Source organism: Ranitomeya imitator, chromosome 2 (genome assembly GCF_032444005.1).
Source record: "Ranitomeya imitator isolate aRanImi1 chromosome 2, aRanImi1.pri, whole genome shotgun sequence".
Lineage (NCBI taxonomy): Eukaryota > Metazoa > Chordata > Amphibia > Anura > Dendrobatidae > Ranitomeya > Ranitomeya imitator.
The window spans coordinates 822,146,524-822,169,715 of record NC_091283.1 but is presented as its reverse complement, the minus strand read 5'-3'; the positions used below and the strand labels follow the sequence as shown (position 1 = coordinate 822,169,715).

At 43.8% G+C, this 23,192-nt stretch overlaps 1 protein-coding gene across 2 annotated transcripts in view; it reads left to right on the top strand.

Annotated features, from left to right (window-relative positions):
• The window catches only part of FANK1 (fibronectin type III and ankyrin repeat domains 1), a 114,513-nt gene that overhangs the window by 77,965 nt on the left and 13,356 nt on the right, over nt 1-23,192 (top strand). For both annotated transcript variants that reach the window (XM_069753957.1, XM_069753958.1), the window contains exons 5-6: nt 3,697-3,771; nt 11,945-12,010. In XM_069753957.1, coding sequence (XP_069610058.1) covers nt 3,697-3,771; nt 11,945-12,010 — 141 coding nt within the window. The remainder of the gene's footprint in view (nt 1-3,696; nt 3,772-11,944; nt 12,011-23,192) is intronic.

Sequence of the window (23,192 nt, the reverse complement as noted above, 5' to 3'; positions counted from 1 at the left end):
TTGCTCAAATCATTCTAAAAAGTTAAACGAGAAAATGGAAACTACCTGACTTTTATAAAGAAACTCATCTACATGTAATCCATACAAATGTCACTTCTGGGTACTCACAAGCGCGTTGACTGAGATAAGGCATGAGAGGGTTATTCTGAAAATTACAAAAGGTTACAAGTAAAACTTCTTGAAAAAGTTTGGAGACTTGCTGTTCCCATATTTAAATACAAAAAAAAATAAAAAAAATATTCAGACTTGATAATTTGAATTAGACTTGCCGGAGGAAATGTTCCAAGGAGCCGGGTGATAAGAAGACGTGAATTATTAATATCGGCACCAAAGAACCAGCTCTGGCCACAATATAGTAAGAATAATGCAGTTTTACACATCAGGCCACAAAATCATTTTGGAAGCAATCACCGCGTTAAGGGTTTTTCTAAATTACGGTGGGCCGGTGAACAGACTGTAAATGGACAATCTGTCCGATTGAAATCTGTCTCGTCTACTAGAAAAAGTTTTCTGATATTTAAGATCTTCTTTTTCAGGTGGGTCCGCTCTGAAGCCCAATAAGTAACCTAATTTGAACCATAAGACACATAATAAATTGCTACCGCAAATAGAAAGAGTAGCAAAAATAGGTAAAAGCCAAAAAAATATCATGGCAAGTGAATGACCATATTATGTGAAATATACGGTAAATGTGCAAACTCTGTTAAATGCAGAAAAAAAAACAATAACACTCAATTACTAAAGAAAAAACTATAGCAAAAAAAAAAAATCTAACAACACTCCATAAAAACCCTAATCGTCCCACAATGGCAAAATGGAGTGCAAGTTGTTGACCAACTCTTGTATCCAACCAATATTAAAAAGGACAACAGTAATAACACCAAGTGCCCCACCCTGCCTAGTACACTGAGGCATGTTTCGCGTATAGCTTCATCAGGGGGTACTGAGGGAGTGCTTTCTGCCATATATTTTAGTAAACACTCACCAATAGGTACATTGGTACATTTCAGCCGCCCATCGCCACATCCATCGCTGTCTCCTTTGTCCTGGAAGTCGTACTGCGCATGTCTGCGCAGCCAGAGTTCCAGCTGAACCCCAATTACGGCAATGTTACAGTCTTCATGCGTTATCCCCAGTGCCGAGTGTGACATATTTGTAAAGGTAAGAGTTTCCACTCTGAAACCTGCCTGAAAAAACTCCCTAAAAACTCTCAAAGAATGATGATATCCATTTTTACGAATAAACGATTCGATGTTCAGTCTTTTTATCGACTTTTAACTGCTTCAGGTTTCAAAAGAAGCCAAGCGGCTAAAAGAAGTGTCCTGATCGCTTGAAAGATGCAACAAACTAAATAAAGACGTTTATGGTGAGTCCAAAAACAAAGATGGAAGATGCCCATTTTAAAAACACCACAAACAACGCTGGTATTTCCGGGAGCAGGTTCCGTTTTAAAGAGCTCAATGGAATCGCCCGAGCTTAGAAGACATCGTGTGCACGAACCCTAACAGTTCAGTCTGCAACATGTTTGGCCTACAATCGTGTTCCAATGGCCAAAATATGCATCATTTTAATTGTGATTTTAGGGCCACTCCCTCCATGGAAGCTAAAATGATGTATTTGCTAAATAATCACCTAAATTATTGGTACAGGACTTATTATGCTCTTGGTGTTTCTTCTTCCTCAAAAAGAGAATCCACCAACCTGCTAAACTTACAGGGGATTTACTGAGTACGGCCGGGTTCACACGGATGTAGGTCACGGTCCATCTCCCGACCCAAACTTACAACCTCATTGCCACATATACGGCTGTGAGTTCAGGTCTGGAGACCCTGCGCTCAGTCTGGACTTTGTGGTCCCTATACAGACTGTAAAATGCGCTCGTGTGAACCCGTCCTTGGCCAGATTCACCTAATGTGTCGGAATGCAAACAGGAGCTGCCCCGCCATGCCTTCTTTCTCTCTTGTAGTCTTTCAATCTTTTTCACAGTTTGTCTCTTGAACTTTCCTTTCTCTATTTCGCTCTTGCCATCTTTTTGTCTCTTGCACTTTTCCTTTCACTCTCTTGTGCTTTATTTTTTCTCAATGTATTTCTTTTTCTCTCTTGTGCTCTCTCTTTCTCCTTCTTTCTGTCATTCATTGTCTTTCTTTATCTTTTTCTTCTTTCTTCCTTCCTTTTTTCTTTTTTTTCTTAATTTCTCTTTCTCATTCTTTCTGACATTCTTTTTCTTTTTTTTCTCTTTCTATTTTCTTTCTTTCATTCTTTCTTTTCTTCTCTTTTCTTTCTTTTTTCTTAATTTCTCTTTCATTTTTCTTTCTCTTTCTTTTTCTTTCTTTCTCTTTCTTTGTCTTTTTCTCTTTCTTTCTGTCTTCTTTCCTGTTTCTTTTTCCCTTTTCTCTGTCTTTCTCTTCTTTCCTCTTTCCTCCCTTTCTTTTTTAATTCTCTTTCTCTCTTCTTCTTCTTTAATGCTCTTTATATAAACTATCTATATGACTATATAAGGAATATTATGTACGTACTGACGTTACGCTGATTTTCAATATGCCGCATTTTGGGCAAAGTCTTTTATACATCAATTGCGTAAAAATGATTCAGGGATTTCTTCTGTTCCCTGCGTCCTGCGCTATTGTTGGCTTTCTGTTAGTTTCTATCGTCAGTTCTTGCTCGTGTAGAAATGTCCCTGAGCGTTTCCTGTAACTACAGTAGGTGAAATAGTCTTATAACTGGCCCAGTGATATATTGGGCACTTTTGTGGCGTATTACACCCTCTTCTCCATCCACTTAAATTCCTCCGAGAAATCCCATCTGCCATTCTCTTTTACGGGAAGCCATTTCTCATTTATGGCATTGTATTTTTTCGCTTTGTTGGAAGGTCATCAGAAAATGTTCATCAAAAGCCGAACATTTTCCTGAGAAGCCTGAAAGAAGGAAATGTTAGCATGGCAGTGGGCTCACGCCAAGCAGTTCATGGCTTTTTATTTTATTACTTTAAAATTCCGTCGTTGCGTAAAGGCGACGGAAGACTTGTACCAATAGATTTTGAGTTGACGTTGCTGACTGCCGATTCGTCACGCAACAATGCGTATAGTCATGAAGAAGCCCTGGCCTTAGATGTTAGAGGAGTTGCCTTTCCTTAGGGTAGATCATCAATATCGGATCGGCGGGGTTCAACTTTTTATCAATTCCATCAGTCAAAAGAAAGGGTGCAGCGGTTCCCTGTACATGACATTGCAGGTCACAGCAGCTCCATTCAAGTAAATGGGACTATGCTGCTGTGTCTGATAAATGTTGAGACGTTGCTGATTGTCAAGGGGGCTGAGAATCGGACTTCCAGCAGTCTAATATTGATGGAATAGGATAGAACATTAGTTTTTTTAGTCCAGTTTATCTCATTTGGGCGATAATAGGGAGTCTGATCACTAGGACCCTCGTCGTCCGTCAGTGGCTGCACATGAATGCCACCACTCCAGTCCTTGTCTATAGCAATATAGCGGTCGATAGACTATCGCTGTACTGTGGATAGGTGATAATTTGTCCTTTAATTTTACGCTTGTTACAGCAGCTATAAATAATGAGGGTTGTACTTCGAAAAACGATAGACGCCTCCAGTCCTAAGTTAAATGTAAAAGAAAGTTTTCTGTACAAGAAAGACCCTATGAAACTTTCTCTTAACTTTTTCTTGTTGTTTTCCCGTTGTAGGAACGTGAAGGCCGATATTCCGAATAAACTAGGATTCAGTCCCCTCATGATTGCTGCCCAAAAAGGATATTTCAGGTTAGAGTTTTTATTTGTCACCTTCTCTTCTGCCTCATTGTGAATTCCTCTTCTCATATCTAGGTCAGGGATTGTGGCAGGAGTATATTCTGGTCCCAAACTTCAACACTGATTAGAACCAGGTGAAATCCCTGCATGTATAGGAGGGAGATAAGGGAGATCGTTAAGCTGAATGTATGGACAAGGGTTGATTGCTGGAAGGACCCACGGGAGAGCAAGTGTCAGAGAAGCCACATAGATATTGAAGGCTGGGATCACATTTACATTGTGCTGCTGAACATACACAACTCTATGCTGTTGGTTGCCGTTAAAAAAAAAAAAGTTTATGGCTCCTCGGCTTATACATTTCACATAGCAGATACGCTGTGTAATGGGATTTAAAGGGAACCTGTCACCAGGTTTTTACCACCTAATCTGAGAGAAGCATAATGTAGAGTCAGAGACCCTGGTTAGGGCAATGTGTCACTTACTGGGCTGCTTGCTGTAGTTTTGATAATATCACGGTTTTATCAGCAGAAAATTCTTACTACAGGACTAGTAAACCTACTGCCAGGTAGTCCTCCATATGCATGAGCCCTGTGTAACTCCGCCCACACCACTGATTGGGTGTGTTTAGGCAGCAAGCTACCAATTAGTGGTGTGGGCGGGGTTATAAAAGAGCTCAGCATTCAGAGAACAAAACAAGCAGCCCAGTAAGTGCTGTAAATGGGGCAGCAAAAACCTGGTGGTAGATTCCCTTTAACACTGAATAAACATCAACTGAACCCACTGATTTGGACGGGACCAGTAGACCATCAAGTGTCTATGAGTCTGTTCCAAGATATGGATCTGCCATGTTGAATTTCAGCAGCATAAGTGTGTTCACATTAGTCCTGAGACTGCTTGACTGTCTAATATATATAATAGGTGGTTCTTAAAACAGGAAAAGGCATAAACGTCAGGAATTACTCCCATCAGGTACACTGAAAAGAGAGCTCACACATTAGATATACATTAGTCCTGATTTCAGCAGGGCTGGACCAACCATCTAACGTGTATGAATAGTTGTAGTAAAAAAGGATCGGGCACGTTGTATTTCTATATGCCTAATCCTTTGTTCTCCATCTGAGTTATATAGCATCGGCTTATCCCCCTCTAATCATTGAGGGGGCATGCATGATCAGGAGCCCACCATGCATATATATAGGCGGACGGGAGGAATGGATGTTGGCTTAACAAGCGTTTGGCTGACAGCTCTCTTAAGGCATACAGCAAACCATAAAATGGCCAGAATTTATCTCATTCCTGACATCAAACCCTCCAAATGCTCTCTTCTAAACCTTATTAGTTTTTTTTTTTCTAATATCAGACTTGACCATGCGATCAATTAACTATTGTATAATGTACTGGGGTACTTGTGTATTTCGTTGATTTCCTACACAGTAAAGGCCATTTGCAGTGCACTCACTCCCGGAGAGATGGTGGGTGCTGGTAGATGGGTGGGATCCCCATAATCAGTATAATACCGTTCATTGCACACTCCGTCCTTCCTGCCAACGTGAAGAGGTTATTGATGGAGCAAGACCATATAATGAGAAGAAAAATGATGCAGCACTCACCCTTGCGCTTCTTCCAAGTGTGCTCTTTATTCAGCAAAACATACTATACATAATATGAACCGGCATACGCAGTGATCTGTGAGGGAGCGGGAGTGAGGAGAGACCGGACGACGGCCGTTTCGCGCTACGGCGCTTCTACGGCTCCCAAGTGTGCTGAATAAAGAGCACACTTGGAAGAAGCGCAAGGGTGAGTGCTGCATCATTTTTCTTCTCATTATATGGTCTTGTACAAAACTCTGACGATTGCATAGCACCACCCGCAGCTCACAGTAAGGGAGACCTCATCTGTCCTTCTGAAACAGATCGTTTAAGCGAATCTCCAATTGCGCTACAGTGAAGCTCTGTGCCGATCATCTTTCTGTTTCTTGGTATAACGTTATTGATGGAGCAGTTGAGCCACTTTAATATCTTTGCATTGACATATTGGTGTCTCCAGTGACAAATATTATATGTTGAGGTTTCGACTCTCCTGAGTCTTTATCACAATGTGGCAGCATAGAAGAAAGGAGACAACCTGCAGTATGGATGAGAGCGGCATGTATGGGCGCTTACAGAGCCGAGGTGGATCTGTACATGCCACGCTTATCCTCTTATATGTAAGTGTCAAGATTTAATATTTGTCACTCGAAAAAGGAATATGTCAATTCAAAGATATATCTGTTCTATCAAAAAATGTTTTCACGTTTGCACGAATTACCGTGTGCAGTGAGCCATCTGTATCCTCACACTGACAACCCCTCTGCATCCTCACACAGACAACCCAGCTGCATCCTCACACTGACAACCCAGCTGCATCCTCACACTGACAACCCCTCTGCATCCTCACACTGACAGCCATTTGCATCCTCACACTGACAACCCCTCTGCATCCTCACACTGACAACCCATCTGCATTCTCACATTGACAGCCATCTGCATCCTCACACTGACAACCCATCTGTATCCTCACTCTGACCACCCATCTGCATCCTCAAACTGACAACCCCTCTGTATCCTCACACTGACAACCCCTCTGCATCCTCACACTGACAACCCATCTGCATCCTCACACTGACACCCCAGCTGCATCCTCACACTGACAACCCATCTGCATTCTCATATTGACAGCCATCTGCATCCTCACACTGACAACCCATCTGTATCCTCACTCTGACCACCCATCTGCATCCTCACACTGACAACCCCTCTGTATCCTCACACTGACAACCCCTCTGCATCCTCACACTGACAACCCATCTGCATCCTCACACTGACAACCCAGCTGCATCCTCACACTGACAACCCATCTGCATCCTCACATTGACAGCCATCTGCATCCTCACACTGACAACCCCTCTGTATCCTCACACTGACAACCCCTCTGCATCCTCACACTGACAACCCATCTGCATCCTCACACTGACAACCCATCTGCATCCTCACACTGACAACCCATCTGCATCCTCACACTGACAACCCATCTGCATCCTCACACTGACAACCCATCTGCATCCTCACACTGACAACCATCTGCATCCTCACATTGATAGCCATCTGCATCCTCACACTGACAACCATCTGCATCCTCACACTGACAACCCCTCTGCATCCTCACACTGACAACCCATCTGCATCCTCACACTGACAACCCCTCTGCATCCTCACATTGACAGCCATCTGCATCCTCACACTGACAACCCCTCTGCATCCTCACACTGACAACCCCTCTGCATCCTCACACTGACAACCCCTCTGCATCCTCACACTGACAACCCCTCTCCATCCTCACACTGACAACCCAGCTGCATCCTCACACTGACAACCCATCTGCATCCTCACACTGACAACCCAGCTGCATCCTCACACTGACAACCCATCTGCATCCTCACACTGACAACCCATCTGCATCCTCACACTGACAACCCCTCTGCATCCTCACATTGATAGCCATCTGCATCCTCACACTGACAACCCATCTGCATCCTCACACTGACAACCCCTCTGCATCCTCACACTGACAACCCATCTGCATCCTCACACTGACAACCCATCTGCATCCTCACACTGACAACCCCTCTGCATCCTCACATTGATAGCCATCTGCATCCTCACACTGACAACCCCTCTGCATCCTCACACTGACAACCCCTCTGCATCCTCACACTGACAACCCCTCTCCATCCTCACACTGACAACCCAGCTGCATCCTCACACTGACAACCCATCTGCATCCTCACACTGACAACCCAGCTGCATCCTCACATTGATAGTCATCTGCATCCTCACATTGACAACCATCTGCATCCTCACATTGATAGCCATCTGCATCCTCACACTGACAACCCATCTGCATCCTCACACTGACAACCCCTCTGCATCCTCACACTGACAACCCATCTGCATCCTCACACTGACAACCCATCTGCATCCTCACACTGACAACCCCTCTGCATCCTCACATTGATAGTCATCTGCATCCTCACATTGACAACCATCTGCATCCTCACATTGATAGCCATCTGCATCCTCACACTGACAACCCATCTGCATCCTCACACTGACAACCCCTCTGCATCCTCACACTGACAACCCATCTGCATCCTCACACTGACAACCCCTCTGCATCCTCACACTGACAACCCATCTGCATCCTCACACTGACAACCCATCTGCATCCTCACACTGACAACCCCTCTGCATCCTCACATTGATAGCCATCTGCATCCTCACACTGACAACCCCTCTGCATCCTCACATTGATAGCCATCTGCATCCTCACACTGACAACCCCTCTGCATCCTCACACTGACAACCCCTCTGCATCCTCACACTGACAACCCCTCTGCATCCTCACACTGACAACCCAGCTGCATCCTCACACTGACAACCCATCTGCATCCTCACACTGACAACCCAGCTGCATCCTCACATTGATAGTCATCTGCATCCTCACATTGACAACCATCTGCATCCTCACACTGACAATCCATCTGCATCCTCACACTGACAACCCATCTGCATCCTCACATTGACAACCATCTGCATCCTCACATTGACAACCATCTACATCCTCACACTGACAACCCATCTGCATCCTCACACTGACAACCATCTGCATCCTCACACTGACAACCATCTGCATCCTCACATTGATAGCCATCTGCATCCTCACACTGACAACCCATCTGCATCCTCACACTGACAACCCATCTGCATCCTCACATTGACAACCATCTGCATCCTCACGCTGACAACCCATCTGCATCCTCACATTGACAACCATCTGCATCCTCACACTGACAACCAATCTGCATCCTCACACTGACAACCCATCTGCATCCTCACATTGACAACCCATCTGCATCCTCACACTGACAACCCATTTGCATTTTCGCATTGACAACCCATCTGTATCCTCACACTGACAACCCATCTGCATCCTCACATTGACAACCATCTGTATCCTCACACTGACAACCCATCTTCATCCTCACACTGACAACCCATCTGCATCCTCACACTGACAACCCATCTGCATTTTCGCATTGACAACCCATCTGTATCCTCACACTGACAACCCATCTGCATCCTAACATTGACAACCATCTGCATCCTCACACTGACAACCCATCTGCATTTTCGCATTGACAACCCATCTGTATCCTCACACTGACAACCCATCTGCATCCTCACACTGATAGCCATCTGCATCCTCACACTGACAACCCATCTGTATCCTCACACTGACAATCCATCTGCATCCTCACACTGACAACCCATCTGCATCCTCACACTGACAACCATCTGCATCCTCACACTGACAACCATCTGCATCCTCACACTGACAACCCATCTGCATTTTCACATTGACAACCCATCTGTATCCTCACACTGATAGCCATCTGCATCCTCACACTGACAACCCATCTGCATCCTCACACTGACAACCATCTGCATCCTTACACTGACAACCCATCTGCATTTTCACATTGACAACCCATCTGTATCCTCACACTGATGGCCATCTGCATCCTCGCACTGACAATCATCTGCATCTTCTCACTGACAACCCATCTGTATCCTCCTATTGAAAATTCGTCTGCATCCTCGCACTGACAACTCATCTGCATTCTCGCACTGATGATCTATCTGTATCGCTTTGACAACTTATCTGCATCCTTTTACTGACAACCCATCTGCATTCTCGCACTGACAACCCAACAGTATCCTCACACTGACAACCCATCTGCATCCTCACATTGACAACCCATCTGCATCCTCACATTGACAACCCATCTGCATCCTCACATTGACAACCCATCTGCATCCTCACATTGACAACCATCTGCATCCTCACATTGACAACCATCTGTATCCTCACACTGACAACCCATCTGCATCCTCACATTGACAACCATCTGCATCCTCACACTGACAACCAATCTGCATCCTCACACTGACAACCCATCTGCATCCTCACACTGACAACCATCTGCATCCTCACACTGACAACCCATCTGCATCCTCACATTGACAACCCATCTGCATCCTCACATTGACAACCCATCTGCATTTTCGCATTGACAACCCATCTGTATCCTCACACTGACAACCCATCTGCATCCTCACATTGACAACCATCTGCATCCTCACATTGACAACCATCTGCATCCTCACACTGACAACCCATCTGCATCCTCACACTGACAACCATCTGCATCCTCACACTGACAACCATCTGCATCCTCACATTGATAGCCATCTGCATCCTCACACTGACAACCCATCTACATCCTCACACTGACAACCCATCTGCATCCTCACATTGACAACCATCTGCATCCTCACACTGACAACCCATCTGCATCCTCACATTGACAACCATCTGCATCCTCACACTGACAACCAATCTGCATCCTCACACTGACAACCCATCTGCATCCTCACATTGACAACCCATCTGCATCCTCACACTGACAACCCATTTGCATTTTCGCATTGACAACCCATCTGTATCCTCACACTGACAACCCATCTGCATCCTCACATTGACAACCATCTGCATCCTCACACTGACAACCCATCTGCATCCTCACACTGACAACCCATCTGCATCCTCACACTGACAACCCATCTGCATTTTCGCATTGACAACCCATCTGTATCCTCACACTGACAACCCATCTGCATCCTAACATTGACAACCATCTGCATCCTCACACTGACAACCCATCTGCATTTTCGCATTGACAACCCATCTGTATCCTCACACTGACAACCCATCTGCATCCTCACACTGATAGCCATCTGCATCCTCACACTGACAACCCATCTGCATCCTCACACTGACAACCCATCTGCATCCTCACACTGACAACCATCTGCATCCTCACACTGACAACCCATCTGCATTTTCACATTGACAACCCATCTGTATCCTCACACTGATAGCCATCTGCATCCTCACACTGACAACCCATCTGTATCCTCACACTGACAATCCATCTGCATCCTCACACTGACAACCCATCTGCATCCTCACACTGACAACCATCTGCATCCTCACACTGACAACCATCTGCATCCTCACACTGACAACCCATCTGCATTTTCACATTGACAACCCATCTGTATCCTCACACTGATAGCCATCTGCATCCTCACACTGACAACCCATCTGCATCCTCACACTGATAGCCATCTGCATCCTCACACTGACAACCCATCTGCATCCTCACACTGACAACCATCTGCATCCTCACACTGACAACCATCTGCATCCTCACACTGACAACTCATCTGCATTTTCACATTGACACCCATCTGTATCCTCACACTGATAGCCATCTGCATCCTCACACTGACAACCCATCTGTATCCTCACACTGACAACCCATCTGCATCCTCACACTGACAACCATCTGCATCCTCACACTGACAACCCATCTGCATTTTCACATTGACAACCCATCTGTATCCTCACACTGATGGCCATCTGCATCCTCGCACTGACAATCATCTGCATCTTCTCACTGACAACCCATCTGTATCCTCCTATTGAAAATTCGTCTGCATCCTCGCACTGACAACTCATCTGCATTCTCGCACTGATGATCTATCTGTATCGCTTTGACAACTTATCTGCATCCTTTTACTGACAACCCATCTGCATTCTCGCACTGACAACCCAACAGTATCCTCACACTGACAACCCATCTGCATCTTTGCACTGACAATCCACCTGCATCTTTGCACTGACATCCCACCTGCATCTTTGCACTGACAACCCACCTGCATCTTTGCACTGACAACCCATCTGCATCCTCGCTTTGACAATCCATTGACAACTGCATCCTCACATCACCTCCATTCAGTTGCTGCATTTGCTATTAATTATGGGATATAATGGGTTAAATGGACAGGGTCGGATCCCAGATATTGGAGCAGGAGCTGTAATTAGAGAGCCGAGTCCCAGGACTACCCGGCATGGACACCTTTGCATGACTTACTCCCTAAGGGATGAGGTAGAATACCTGTAGGACACTCGTCCTGTTATAGCCCTTATAAGCTGTGCTTTGTTCTGCGTCTGTGTCTAGGATTGTGCAGTCACTCATTGGTCACGGCGCTGACATCAACCAGGAAAACGGGAGTGGAAAGAACAGGTATGTCCAAAAGTATTACCAGTATTGACTGAAAACGGAAAAAGTCTTACAGTGGTGCAAACCTATCAACACTGGTCCAGAAGCAAGTCCTGGTAGCGGAGATCCCCTCCACCAAGTGATGGAGCTGCAGAAAGACGATGAAACTACGACATAACCTTCCCCGCAATCTTACCCGGGTTGTTATGTTGGAGGGTGCATCGATTTAAAGTAAAGGTCCTGCTTTCAACATAATTTTTTTGCAAAGAGGTCCAATACTTTATACTAATGTGATTTCTTTATAGATCTAACCCGCCTGCATAGACTTAACGTTAAGAAGTGATATGTTAATGAGCACTATATTAATATTAAAGGGATTGTCCAGGAATAAATAATTGAGACCTATTCATAGGATAGGTCATCAACATGAGTTCGGAGGGGAGCAACACTCATCAGATGAAATCTGCTCATTAACATGGTGAGAACCACAGGCACAAAAAAAAACCAAAAAAAAAACAATGCCAAATTATAGGAGAACAGTAGTATTTACACCGGGTAAAAAAAAAATGACATATTTATATTAAGTGACAGGTCCTCTTCTGGTTTATAGTCAGTGATACAATTGTTTCTCCCAAACACTGTAAAATTGAACTACATAGTAACATAGTAACATAGTTAGTAAGGCCGAAAAAAGACATTTGTCCATCCAGTTCAGCCTATATTCCATCATAATAAATACCCAGATCTACGTCCTTCTACAGAACCTAATAATTGTATGATACAATATTGTTCTGCTCCAGGAAGACATCCAGGCCTCTCTTGAACCCCTCGACTGAGTTCGCCATCACCACCTCCTCAGGCAAGCAATTCCAGATTCTCACTGCCCTAACAGTAAAGAATCCTCTTCTATGTTGGTGGAAAAACCTTCTCTCCTCCAGACGCAAAGAATGCCCCCTTGTGCCCGTCACCTTCCTTGGTATAAACAGATCCTCAGCGAGATATTTGTATTGTCCCCTTATATACTTATACATGGTTATTAGATCGCCCCTCAGTCGTCTTTTTTCTAGACTAAATAATCCTAATTTCGCTAATCTATCTGGGTATTGTAGTTCTCCCATCCCCTTTATTAATTTTGTTGCCCTCCTTTGTACTCTCTCTAGTTCCATTATATCCTTCCTGAGCACCGGTGCCCAAAACTGGACACAGTACTCCATGTGCGGTCTAACTAGGGATTTGTACAGAGGCAGTATAATGCTCTCATCATGTGTATCCAGACCTCTTTTAATGCACCCCATGATCCTGTTTGCCTTGGCAGCTGCTGCCTGGCACTGGCTGCTCCAGGTAAGTTTATCATTAACTAGGATCCCCAAGTCCTTCTCCCTGTCAGATTTACCCAGTGGTTTCCCGTTCAGTGTGTAATGGTGATATTGATTCCCTCTTCCCATGTGTATAACCTTACATTTATCATTGTTAAACCTCATCTGCCACCTTTCAGCCCAAGTTTCCAACTTATCCAGATCCATCTGTAGCAGAATACTATCTTCTCTTGTATTAACTGCTTTACATAGTTTTGTATCATCTGCAAATATCGATATTTTACTGTGTAAACCTTCTACCAGATCATTAATGAATATGTTGAAGAGAACAGGTCCCAATACTGACCCCTGCGGTACCCCACTGGTCACAGCGACCCAGTTAGAGACTATACCATTTATAACCACCCTCTGCTTTCTATCACTAAGCCAGTTACTAACCCATTTACACACATTTTCCCCCAGACCAAGCATTCTCATTTTGTGTACCAACCTCTTGTGCGGCACGGTATCAAACGCTTTGGAAAAATCGAGATATACCACGTCCAATGACTCACCGTGGTCCAGTCTATAGCTTACCTCTTCATAAAAACTGATTAGATTGGTTTGACAGGAGCGATTTCTCATAAACCCATGCTGATATGGAGTTAAACAGTTATTCTCATTGAGATCATCCAGAATAACATCCCTCAGAAACCCTTCAAATATTTTACCAACAATAGAGGTTAGACTTACTGGCCTATAATTTCCAGGTTCACTTTTAGAGCCCTTTTTGAATATTGGCACCACATTTGCTATGCGCCAGTCCTGCGGAACAGACCCTGTCGCTATAGAGTCCCTAAAAATAAGAAATAATGGTTTATCTATTACATTACTTAGTTCTCTTAGTACTCGTGGGTGTATGCCATCCGGACCCGGAGATTTATCTATTTTAATCTTATTTAGCCGGTTTCGCACCTCTTCTTGGGTTAGATTGGTGACCCTTAATATAGGGTTTTCATTGTTTCTTGGGATTTCACCTAGCATTTCATTTTCCACCGTGAATACCGTGGAGAAGAAGGTGTTTAATATGTTAGCTTTTTCCTCGTCATCTACAACCATTCTTTCCTCACTATTTTTTAAGGGGCCTACATTTTCAGTTTTTATTCTTTTACTATTGATATAGTTGAAGAACAGTTTGGGATTAGTTTTACTCTCCTTAGCAATGTGCTTCTCTGTTTCCTTTTTGGCAGCTTTAATTAGTTTTTTAGATAAAGTATTTTTCTCCCTATAGTTTTTTAGAGCTTCAATGGTGCCATCCTGCTTTAGTAGTGCAAATGCTTTCTTTTTACTGTTAATTGCCTGTCTTACTTCTTTGTTTAGCCACATTGGGTTTTTCCTATTTCTAGTCCTTTTATTCCCACAAGGTATAAACCGCTTACACTGCCTATTTAGGATGTTCTTAAACATTTCCCATTTATTATCTGTATTCTCATTTCTGAGGATATTGTCCCAGTCTACCAGATTAAGGGCATCTCTAAGCTGTTCAAACTTTGCCTTCCTAAAGTTCAATGTTTTTGTGACTCCCTGACAAGTCCCCCTAGTGAAAGACAGGTGAAACTGCACAATATTGTGGTCGCTATTTCCTAAATGCCCAACCACCTGCAGATTTGTTATTCTGTCAGGTCTATTAGATAGTATTAGGTCTAAAAGTGCTGCTCCTCTGGTTGGATTCTGCACCAATTGTGAAAGATAATTTTTCTTGGTTATTAGCAGAAACCTGTTGCCTTTATGGGTTTCACAGGTTTCTGTTTCCCAGTTAATATCCGGGTAGTTAAAGTCCCCCATAACCAGGACCTCATTATGGGTTGCAGCTTCATCTATCTGCTTTAGAAGTAGACTTTCCATGCTTTCTGTTATATTTGGGGGTTTGTAACAGACCCCAATGAGAATTTTGTTACCATTTTTCCCTCCATGAATTTCAACCCATATGGACTCGACATCCTCATTCCCTTCGCTAATATCCTCCCTTAAAGTGGACTTTAAACAAGACTTTACATAGAGACAAACCCCTCCTCCTCTCTGATTTTTACGATCCTTTCTAAACAGACTGTAACCCTGTAAGTTAACTGCCCAGTCATAGCTTTCATCTAACCATGTCTCGGTTATTCCCACTATGTCAAAGTTACCTGTAGATATTTCTGCTTCTAGTTCTTCCATCTTGTTTGTCAGGCTTCTGGCGTTTGCGAGCATGCAGTTTAGAGGATTTTGTTTTGTTCCAATCTCCTCACTGTGGATTGTTTTAGAAATGTTCTTACCTCCCTTCTGAGTATGTTTTCCTGGGTCGTCTTTGTTCGAGTCTAATGTTTTTCTTCCCGTCCCCTCTTCTTCTAGTTTAACGCCCTCCTGATGAGTGTAGCGAGTCTTCTGGCGAATGTGTGTTTCCCAGGTTTGTTGAGGTGTAGTCCGTCTCTGGCGAGGAGTCCATCATACCAGTAATTCACACCGTGGTCCAGGAATCCAAATCCTTGTTGTCTGCACCATCGTCTTAGCCAGTTGTTTGCATCAAGGATCCTGTTCCATCTCCTGGTGCCATGCCCGTCTACTGGAAGGATAGAAGAAAAAACTACCTGTGCATCCAGTTCCTTTACTTTCTTCCCCAACTCTTCAAAGTCCTTGCAGATTGTCGGTAGGTCCTTCCTTGCCGTGTCATTGGTGCCAACATGTATCAGAAGAAATGGGTGGACGTCCTTGGAGTTGAAGAGCTTTGGTATCCTATCGGTCACATCCTTGATCATCGCACCTGGAAGGCAGCATACTTCTCTTGCAGTTATGTCCGGTCTGCAGATGGCTGCTTCGGTGCCTCTCAATAGTGAGTCTCCCACCACCACCACTCTTCGTTGCTTCTTGGCTGTACTTTTTGCTGTCACTTGTTGCTGTGTGCCCTTTTCTTTTTTGCTTGCTGGTATTGCTTCATTTTTAGGTGTGCCATCTTCATCCTCTACAAAGATTTGATATCGGTTCTTCAGTTGTGTGGTTGGTGATTTCTCCATGGTCTTCTTGCTTATTTTGGTCACATGCTTCCACTCATCTGCTTTTGGAGGTTCTCTGACACTTTTTGCACCTTCTGTGACCAGTAGAGATGCTTCTGTTCTGTCTAGAAAGTCTTCATTCTCTTTGATGAGTTTCAAAGTTGCTATTCTTTCTTCCAGACCCCGCACCTTTTCTTCTAAAAGGGCCACTAGTCTACACTTCTGACAGGTGAAATTGGATTCTTCTTCTGGTCGATCTGTGAACATGTAGCACATGCTGCAGCTCACCATGTAGGTTGTCACATCTGCCATGTTGCTCCTAGATCCTGCTGACTTGCTGTGTGTTTTCCTTCTTGTGTAATCTACTCAGCCAAGCTCTCTTGCAATAATGTTCTACAGGCAAAAATTTGCGCGCCGTAAGGCGCGCGGTTTGGTGATGCTTTCGAAGCAGCTGGTCCCGGCTGTACCCAACGATCTTCTAGCTTAGGGAGACTTCGCTTCTCCCAGAAGGCACCTGGAATATGCAAATTAGCCTCCTGAAGCTTGAATCCCTGGTTTGGTGATGCTTTCGAAGCAGCTGGTCCCGGCTGTACCCAACGATCTTCTAGCTTAGGGAGACTTCGCTTCTCCCAGAAGGCACCTGGAATATGCAAATTAGCCTCCTGAAGCTTGAATCCCTGGTTTGGTGATGCTTTCGAAGCAGCTGGTCCCGGCTGTACCCAACGATCTTCTAGCTTAGGGAGACTTCGCTTCTCCCAGAAGGCACCTGGAATATGCAAATTAGCCTCCTGAAGCTTGAATCCCTGGTTTGGTGATGCTTTCGAAGCAGCTGGTCCCGGCTGTACCCAACGATCTTCTAGCTTAGGGAGACTTCGCTTCTCCCAGAAGGCACCTGGAATATGCAAATTAGCCTCCTGAAGCTTGAATCCCTGGTTTGGTGATGCTTTCGAAGCAACTGGTCCCGGCTGTACCCAACGATCTTCTAGCTTAGGGAGACTTCGCTTCTCCCAGAAGGCACCTGGAATATGCAAATTAGCCTCCTGAAGCTTGAATCCCTGGAACTAATGGTTTTTATTGAAGCAAAATAGTAAAAAAAAAAAATACAATGAAGGTAAATGAAAAGAAAAGATAAAATACGGAGTATTCTGCTACTGAAGCTCCAGACTCTTCTGAGAAAATAATTATACAGCAATGTAATTGTAGATTTTTGCAGCAGATGGAATGTGAGAGTCGTAACAATCAGCGTAATTTGCTTGCAGGAAGCAGAATATGTCTTCTTTAAATAACCTATGTATCGTACAATAATTCAGCACATTTCCCTAAATAGATCATTACACACAATCTTACAGTAAACAGCAGATTTAATTACTTATGGTGTTTGCTGTGGAATATTATTATTTTACAGAGAGACTAATTCTATATTTAATGGAAAAAATTAAAGAAGAGCCATCAGGAGAGTTTTACCGTAATGCGACCGTGTTCTGTAGGGGAGACGGAATAATAAAGGTTTCCTCACGTAATGTAAAAGTTGGTAATGTACACCGATCATTACAACCATTGGCGGCTGACATTATTTTGTGACGATGGCACCTGTCGGGGGTGGCAAATATTAGGCAGCAAGTAAAGGAGTTGATGTGTTGGAAGCAGGAAAAATGAGTAAGCGGAAGCTTTTCAGCAATGGTCCAAACTGTGATGCCTAAATGACGGGGTCAGGACATCTCCGAATGACAGATCTTGTAGGTGATCCCTGGTATAGAGAGCGGTTAGTACCCACCGATAAGTGGTCCAAGGAAAGACAACCGGCGACCTCGTGACCGGTCCATGGGTGCTCAAGGCTGACTGATGTGTCCAAGGAGTGAACGTTAACCTGTCTGGTCTGATCGCATAGAAGGGATTCCGTAGGACAAATTGTCGATAAAAGTAGTGATAGAAAGGTGGCCAAACATAACGATCATGGCGGCTTGCTGCATATGGTGCCTACATACCGTAGCTACGGAGTTGTCAGACTACCCTTGCTGATCCGTCTTCTGCCGAATGCTCCTACAGTAGACCTGAGCATCAGATCTGGACCTTGGAGCAATGGAAGAAGGGTGGCCTAGGCTTATGAGCGATGTTTTCTTTTACTTCGCGTGCGCCACTTACCTCTGGAGAGATGGCACCAGGACGTGTTTTGACAGACACGTTCCCATGGACATGTCATCGTTACCGTTTCTAATATTTGGTAATAAAACTTTAAGGCCAAGTTCACACGGAGTATTTCACGGTCAGTATCCAATGCCTGACTGCGGACTCTTGACCCAAGCTTACAGCCTTGCAGATATCTTTAAGGCTGTAAGTAGGAAATCTTGGGATCCATCTGGATATATCAGTCTGGTGTAACAGAGAGAAAGTATAACTGGAATGTTGGTGCCTTTGGTTTGGGCCCATGCGTATTATTTTCCACACAGAATACCGACACGGGTGGATGTGGCCAACGATCAGGCACCAAATTGCCTTGTTTCCATCAGGACACGTTCAGCATTTTTTGTTGTGTTTTGCTTTTTTAACAAAGCGGAGAGTAATTTTTTCTGCGTTTTTTTTCTATAACTCACTATGCTCTAGAGGTGGCACTTTTGTAGTGTATTCATCACATAGACCTAAAAAAAAAAAAAAATGTAATCCTCTAGTGGCTATTGTGAGCCACTCCTTGAACTACTCCTTACTAGCAGCGTCTTGAGACTCTAGTCTCAAGGTGCTGGCATGCCAAACTCCTTCAGTACACGTGACTACATGATTCTTTGTAATACTTTATATAAACATAACCCCGTCCCATGAACAGCACCATGGAATTAATGTGCTATATAAATAAATAATAATAATACTAATCATCCTTACCTGTATTTTCTCTTTCCCCGTCTGTAAATATTTAAGAAGTGCCTAAGTCACCCGAAAGTACCCCTTTGTGGCGAAGGAGGGGGATGCAGCTGCAGGTTCGCACTTATTGCTTTCAGAAAACAATATGAAGAGGCAGTGAGGGTGCGGGGAGGTGGGGGATATCTGCCATGGAAGATCATACAATACACATGGAGAGAGTATGTGCATTACAGAAAATGGCTGCGGGAAGGAAAAGGAACCAAACATCTGCAGTTTTCCTGCAAAATACCTGGCCGCTCTTTATCTAATACACATCTGCTGTGGCAGTGTATTTTTTTTGCACCTATTGGAACATGCACATTAATGCCAAATCCAGAGCCTGTTATGTAATGTCCATGCGGTTCACCTGTCTGAATAAATCTGCAGAGGGAGCGCTGGTCCCGAACACTGTGAACCAAGCCGAGCGCACAGGAGACCCGCCAGCAATGTGTGTTTAGCTCCCATTAATGGCCGCTCTGTCTTCACTGATTATTCCCCATCAGGTGTTTTATAAACAAGTGACAGAGAAGGTGGCCAAAAAAAGGAACAACGCTCGGCTCTCTCTCCTCTCCATGCTCTGTCAAAGTCAATGCAAAGCTGTTATTTTATTCACCAGTCACCAGGAAACTAATGTTCATGTTTGTTTTTTTGCCTTATTAAAATCCTTCATCGTTCTGGCAGAAGAATCTTTTTCTTTTTTTTTTTTTTTGCCTTTTTTCAGCTCTGTGACCACTACATTAATGTGATGCAAAAAAAGAACACAGCAAAAAGGCACCAAAATAAAAAAAGGCAAAACTGCTTTACTCACCCTCCTCCATATTCAGAGCTGAGTCTCTCCGCTGCTGCTGTCTGTTATTGTCTGCAGCGCTGATGTCCCCGCAACAATGCTTCGGCCAATCAGTGAGCTTAGCGGCTCATGACAGCTACTTGGCACAGGCGTTGAAATTACTTTTAGACTGTCACATACATCGAAAGCAGCAGAGACTCAGCGCTGGACCCAGGGAGGGCGAGTAAAGTCACAGTTTTTGTTTGTTTGTTTTTTAAACCAAACTACTGCCAGGAGAAAGAGGTTTTCTGAAAACTAAAAAGTCCCTTAAATTTGGATCAATGAAAAGATGAAGGCCTACGACTTACCAGCTTACTGCAAGTTTTTTAAATAAAGGGGTTGTCCACGAACATAAAAAGCTGTTTCATTGATATGAAAATATATTTTAGTAAACCTTACTGTTACAACTCTGGTGCCCTAGCTCACTCTGTTCCCCAGATTACTTCTGATGGTGAAGATGCTGGGGCCACGTACCTTTCCTTAGCTCCTGAATCTTCCCTTAGAGTAGTAGTGTACCGTAATACACCAACCAGACTAACAAGGTAACACGAACAGGGATAAAGGAAAATACCAATCGTGCAAATATACTCACACATATAATAGAGGTAAACTCTGGGGAGTGGAGGATGGGGTTAAACCAAAGTAGGAGAAGAAAGGGAATTATCACACACTCAAAACCTAGCAACAGTCACAGATAAATCCACCAAAACGCCTTCTCCAATAACAACCATCAACAACCTCCAGCCATGTAGCCAATGTTACTCTGACAATGACTGCTAGCCAGGACCCAGATTATATAGGGGATGGGAGTGGCTAACATTGAACAGCTGAAAGCCTTAATGTAGGAAAGCTTTCAGGAGCTCTCAACTGATAGGGTACAGGCAAGGTACATGGCCCTGGCGTTTTCACTTTCAGTAGTTATCTGAGGAACAGGGCGAGCTAGGGTGCTCCAAACGTTGAGAACAGGAAAGGAGACCCTGGTTCTGGGATACCCAACAACAGAGTCGTGACACGTTTCAGCAGATGTTGCATAAATCAATAGTACAAGCAAATTCTCTCTCCACTTATGAACCACTGCTTTCCCCATCTTCCTTCGTCCCCCAACCCCACCCCCTAAACTCATCAATCAGTCAGAAAAATTGCTAAAAAACATTTTGGTCAAAACAAGACATCCACCTCAATGTCTGTGGAGAGTGTGGGGGGGGGGGGGGGTAGAAGAATGAGAGAGAGAGGCACAGGCTGTGCTGCTGCTTTTTGTAAGAGTTTAGCATACCCCACAGCTGGATTCACAGCTACACTGCTCAGTATTGCTGTATGATGTCTTTCATGTTACTTATGAACATGTGCGACATAGGGACAGGAGAGTAGTCTAAGGGAGACATCATAGCAGCTAGTCTCATACCACCAGCTCAGAGACCATTATAAAGTTCAGCTAGAGAATGCAGTGGGGAAAACTGGTAAACAATGCAGGACACAAGTCATATAATGTTCAGAAATAATATTTCATTTATTTATTTTCCATGCTTATTCAGCGCCATCAATTTCACAGCGCTTTAAAGCCATTATCATTACTGTCCCCATTGGGGCTCAAAATCTACATTCCCTATCAGTTTGTCTTTGGAGTGTGGGAGGAAAACCATTCAAAAATGTGGAGAACATGCAAACTCCTTGCAGATTTTGTCCTTGGTGAGATCTCAACAAACGAAACTGACATCTGAACAAGGCCTCATTCAGTCGTTGAGAATAATGGTCCAAGTTTCATCAGTGTTTGGTCCAAGTTTTATCAGTTTTTCTCATACACAATAAAAAAGTTTTTCCACCCCCCCTGTGGGGAAATGTGTATATATATATATCTATATGTATGTAGTGACATATGTCTAGGGTTATATGTGTGACTAGTGATAATGTAACATCTGTCCTGAAGACAAGTTGCACCTAGGTGTTAATAGGTACTTCCTTGGGACCAGTAGAAATTGTGTCTCCATATCTTATCAGAAGGTCTGGCTAAGGCCAGGAAGAAAGGAACACTTGACACCCCCTAGTGCTTGGAGGGGACATGCTAATTGCGGCCTGAGGGTTAGCTATTCCTGGGAACCATCTCACACGTGTCTCCAGAGGAAAATAATATACGGTATATTCATTAGTAGAGCGGACGTGCCCAATCAAACAGACCGCAATTATGATATTATACAAGAAACTCCAGCACACTAAGAGTCCAAAAAGAATTCATATATTTCATATATTTTATTGATCAAAATGGGATTTCCAAAAGCAAAAAAGAAATCGTTCTGTACACTCTGATGGGACATATATAATTTTTCTCAACGTTTCGGCTAAAGAGCCTTTCTCAAGAGATGTCCGTCTGAAACACATATATATACAAAAGAATAAATCAATACAGAAACAAAAATAACATAAAAGAAACAGGAAAATAACCCCTTATATGCATCCTGTGAGGTATAACATGATCTTATATGTATAAGATAAAAAGCAAAAAACGTCATCTGACCGAATAGGGATTCGGAAGAGGCTAACAAACCCAATACAAGAAACCTTTCATCTATGAATATAACGGGACTCTCAGGAAAAGCCACCAAAAAAATGCAAACATGAAAAAACGGATCCAAAAAAGGATCAGAAAAAAAACAGATTAAATCCCATTCTAAGAAGAAAACGCCATATAACAGTGTAAATGGACCGGCGCTCTAGAAATGCACCCCAAATACTAATCGACCACCACCATAAGTGAGTATAAAGTGAAAGACCATACTTGCTGGTACGCAGAACTAGGCAGGGAAACCCACTGTAGGAAATGAGCAAAAAGATGATATGTATCAGGCACCTGTATCTGATCCGTAGATAAGCGCCAGAGAAAACCCCCGAGTAATTACCTTGCCAAAATGTCACCAATGAATACCGCATCTAATACAGATGGCCAAGGAACTGTGACCGCTGTGAGAGAGGCACAAATGTGAAAGAACCGGCGTGCGAGCGGCTTTTACCTTATCCGGTGCAAGTACTTCCGTTTTAAAGGTCTGTATACAGACATGCGCCGTGAGATCGGGTGAAAGCCGAAGGGACCGAGTTGTGCCGGAAACTGCAGAGATAGTGCGCACGCGCTGGGGAAACCCCGCCCAGACATTACATGCCGCTGGTATGCTGAA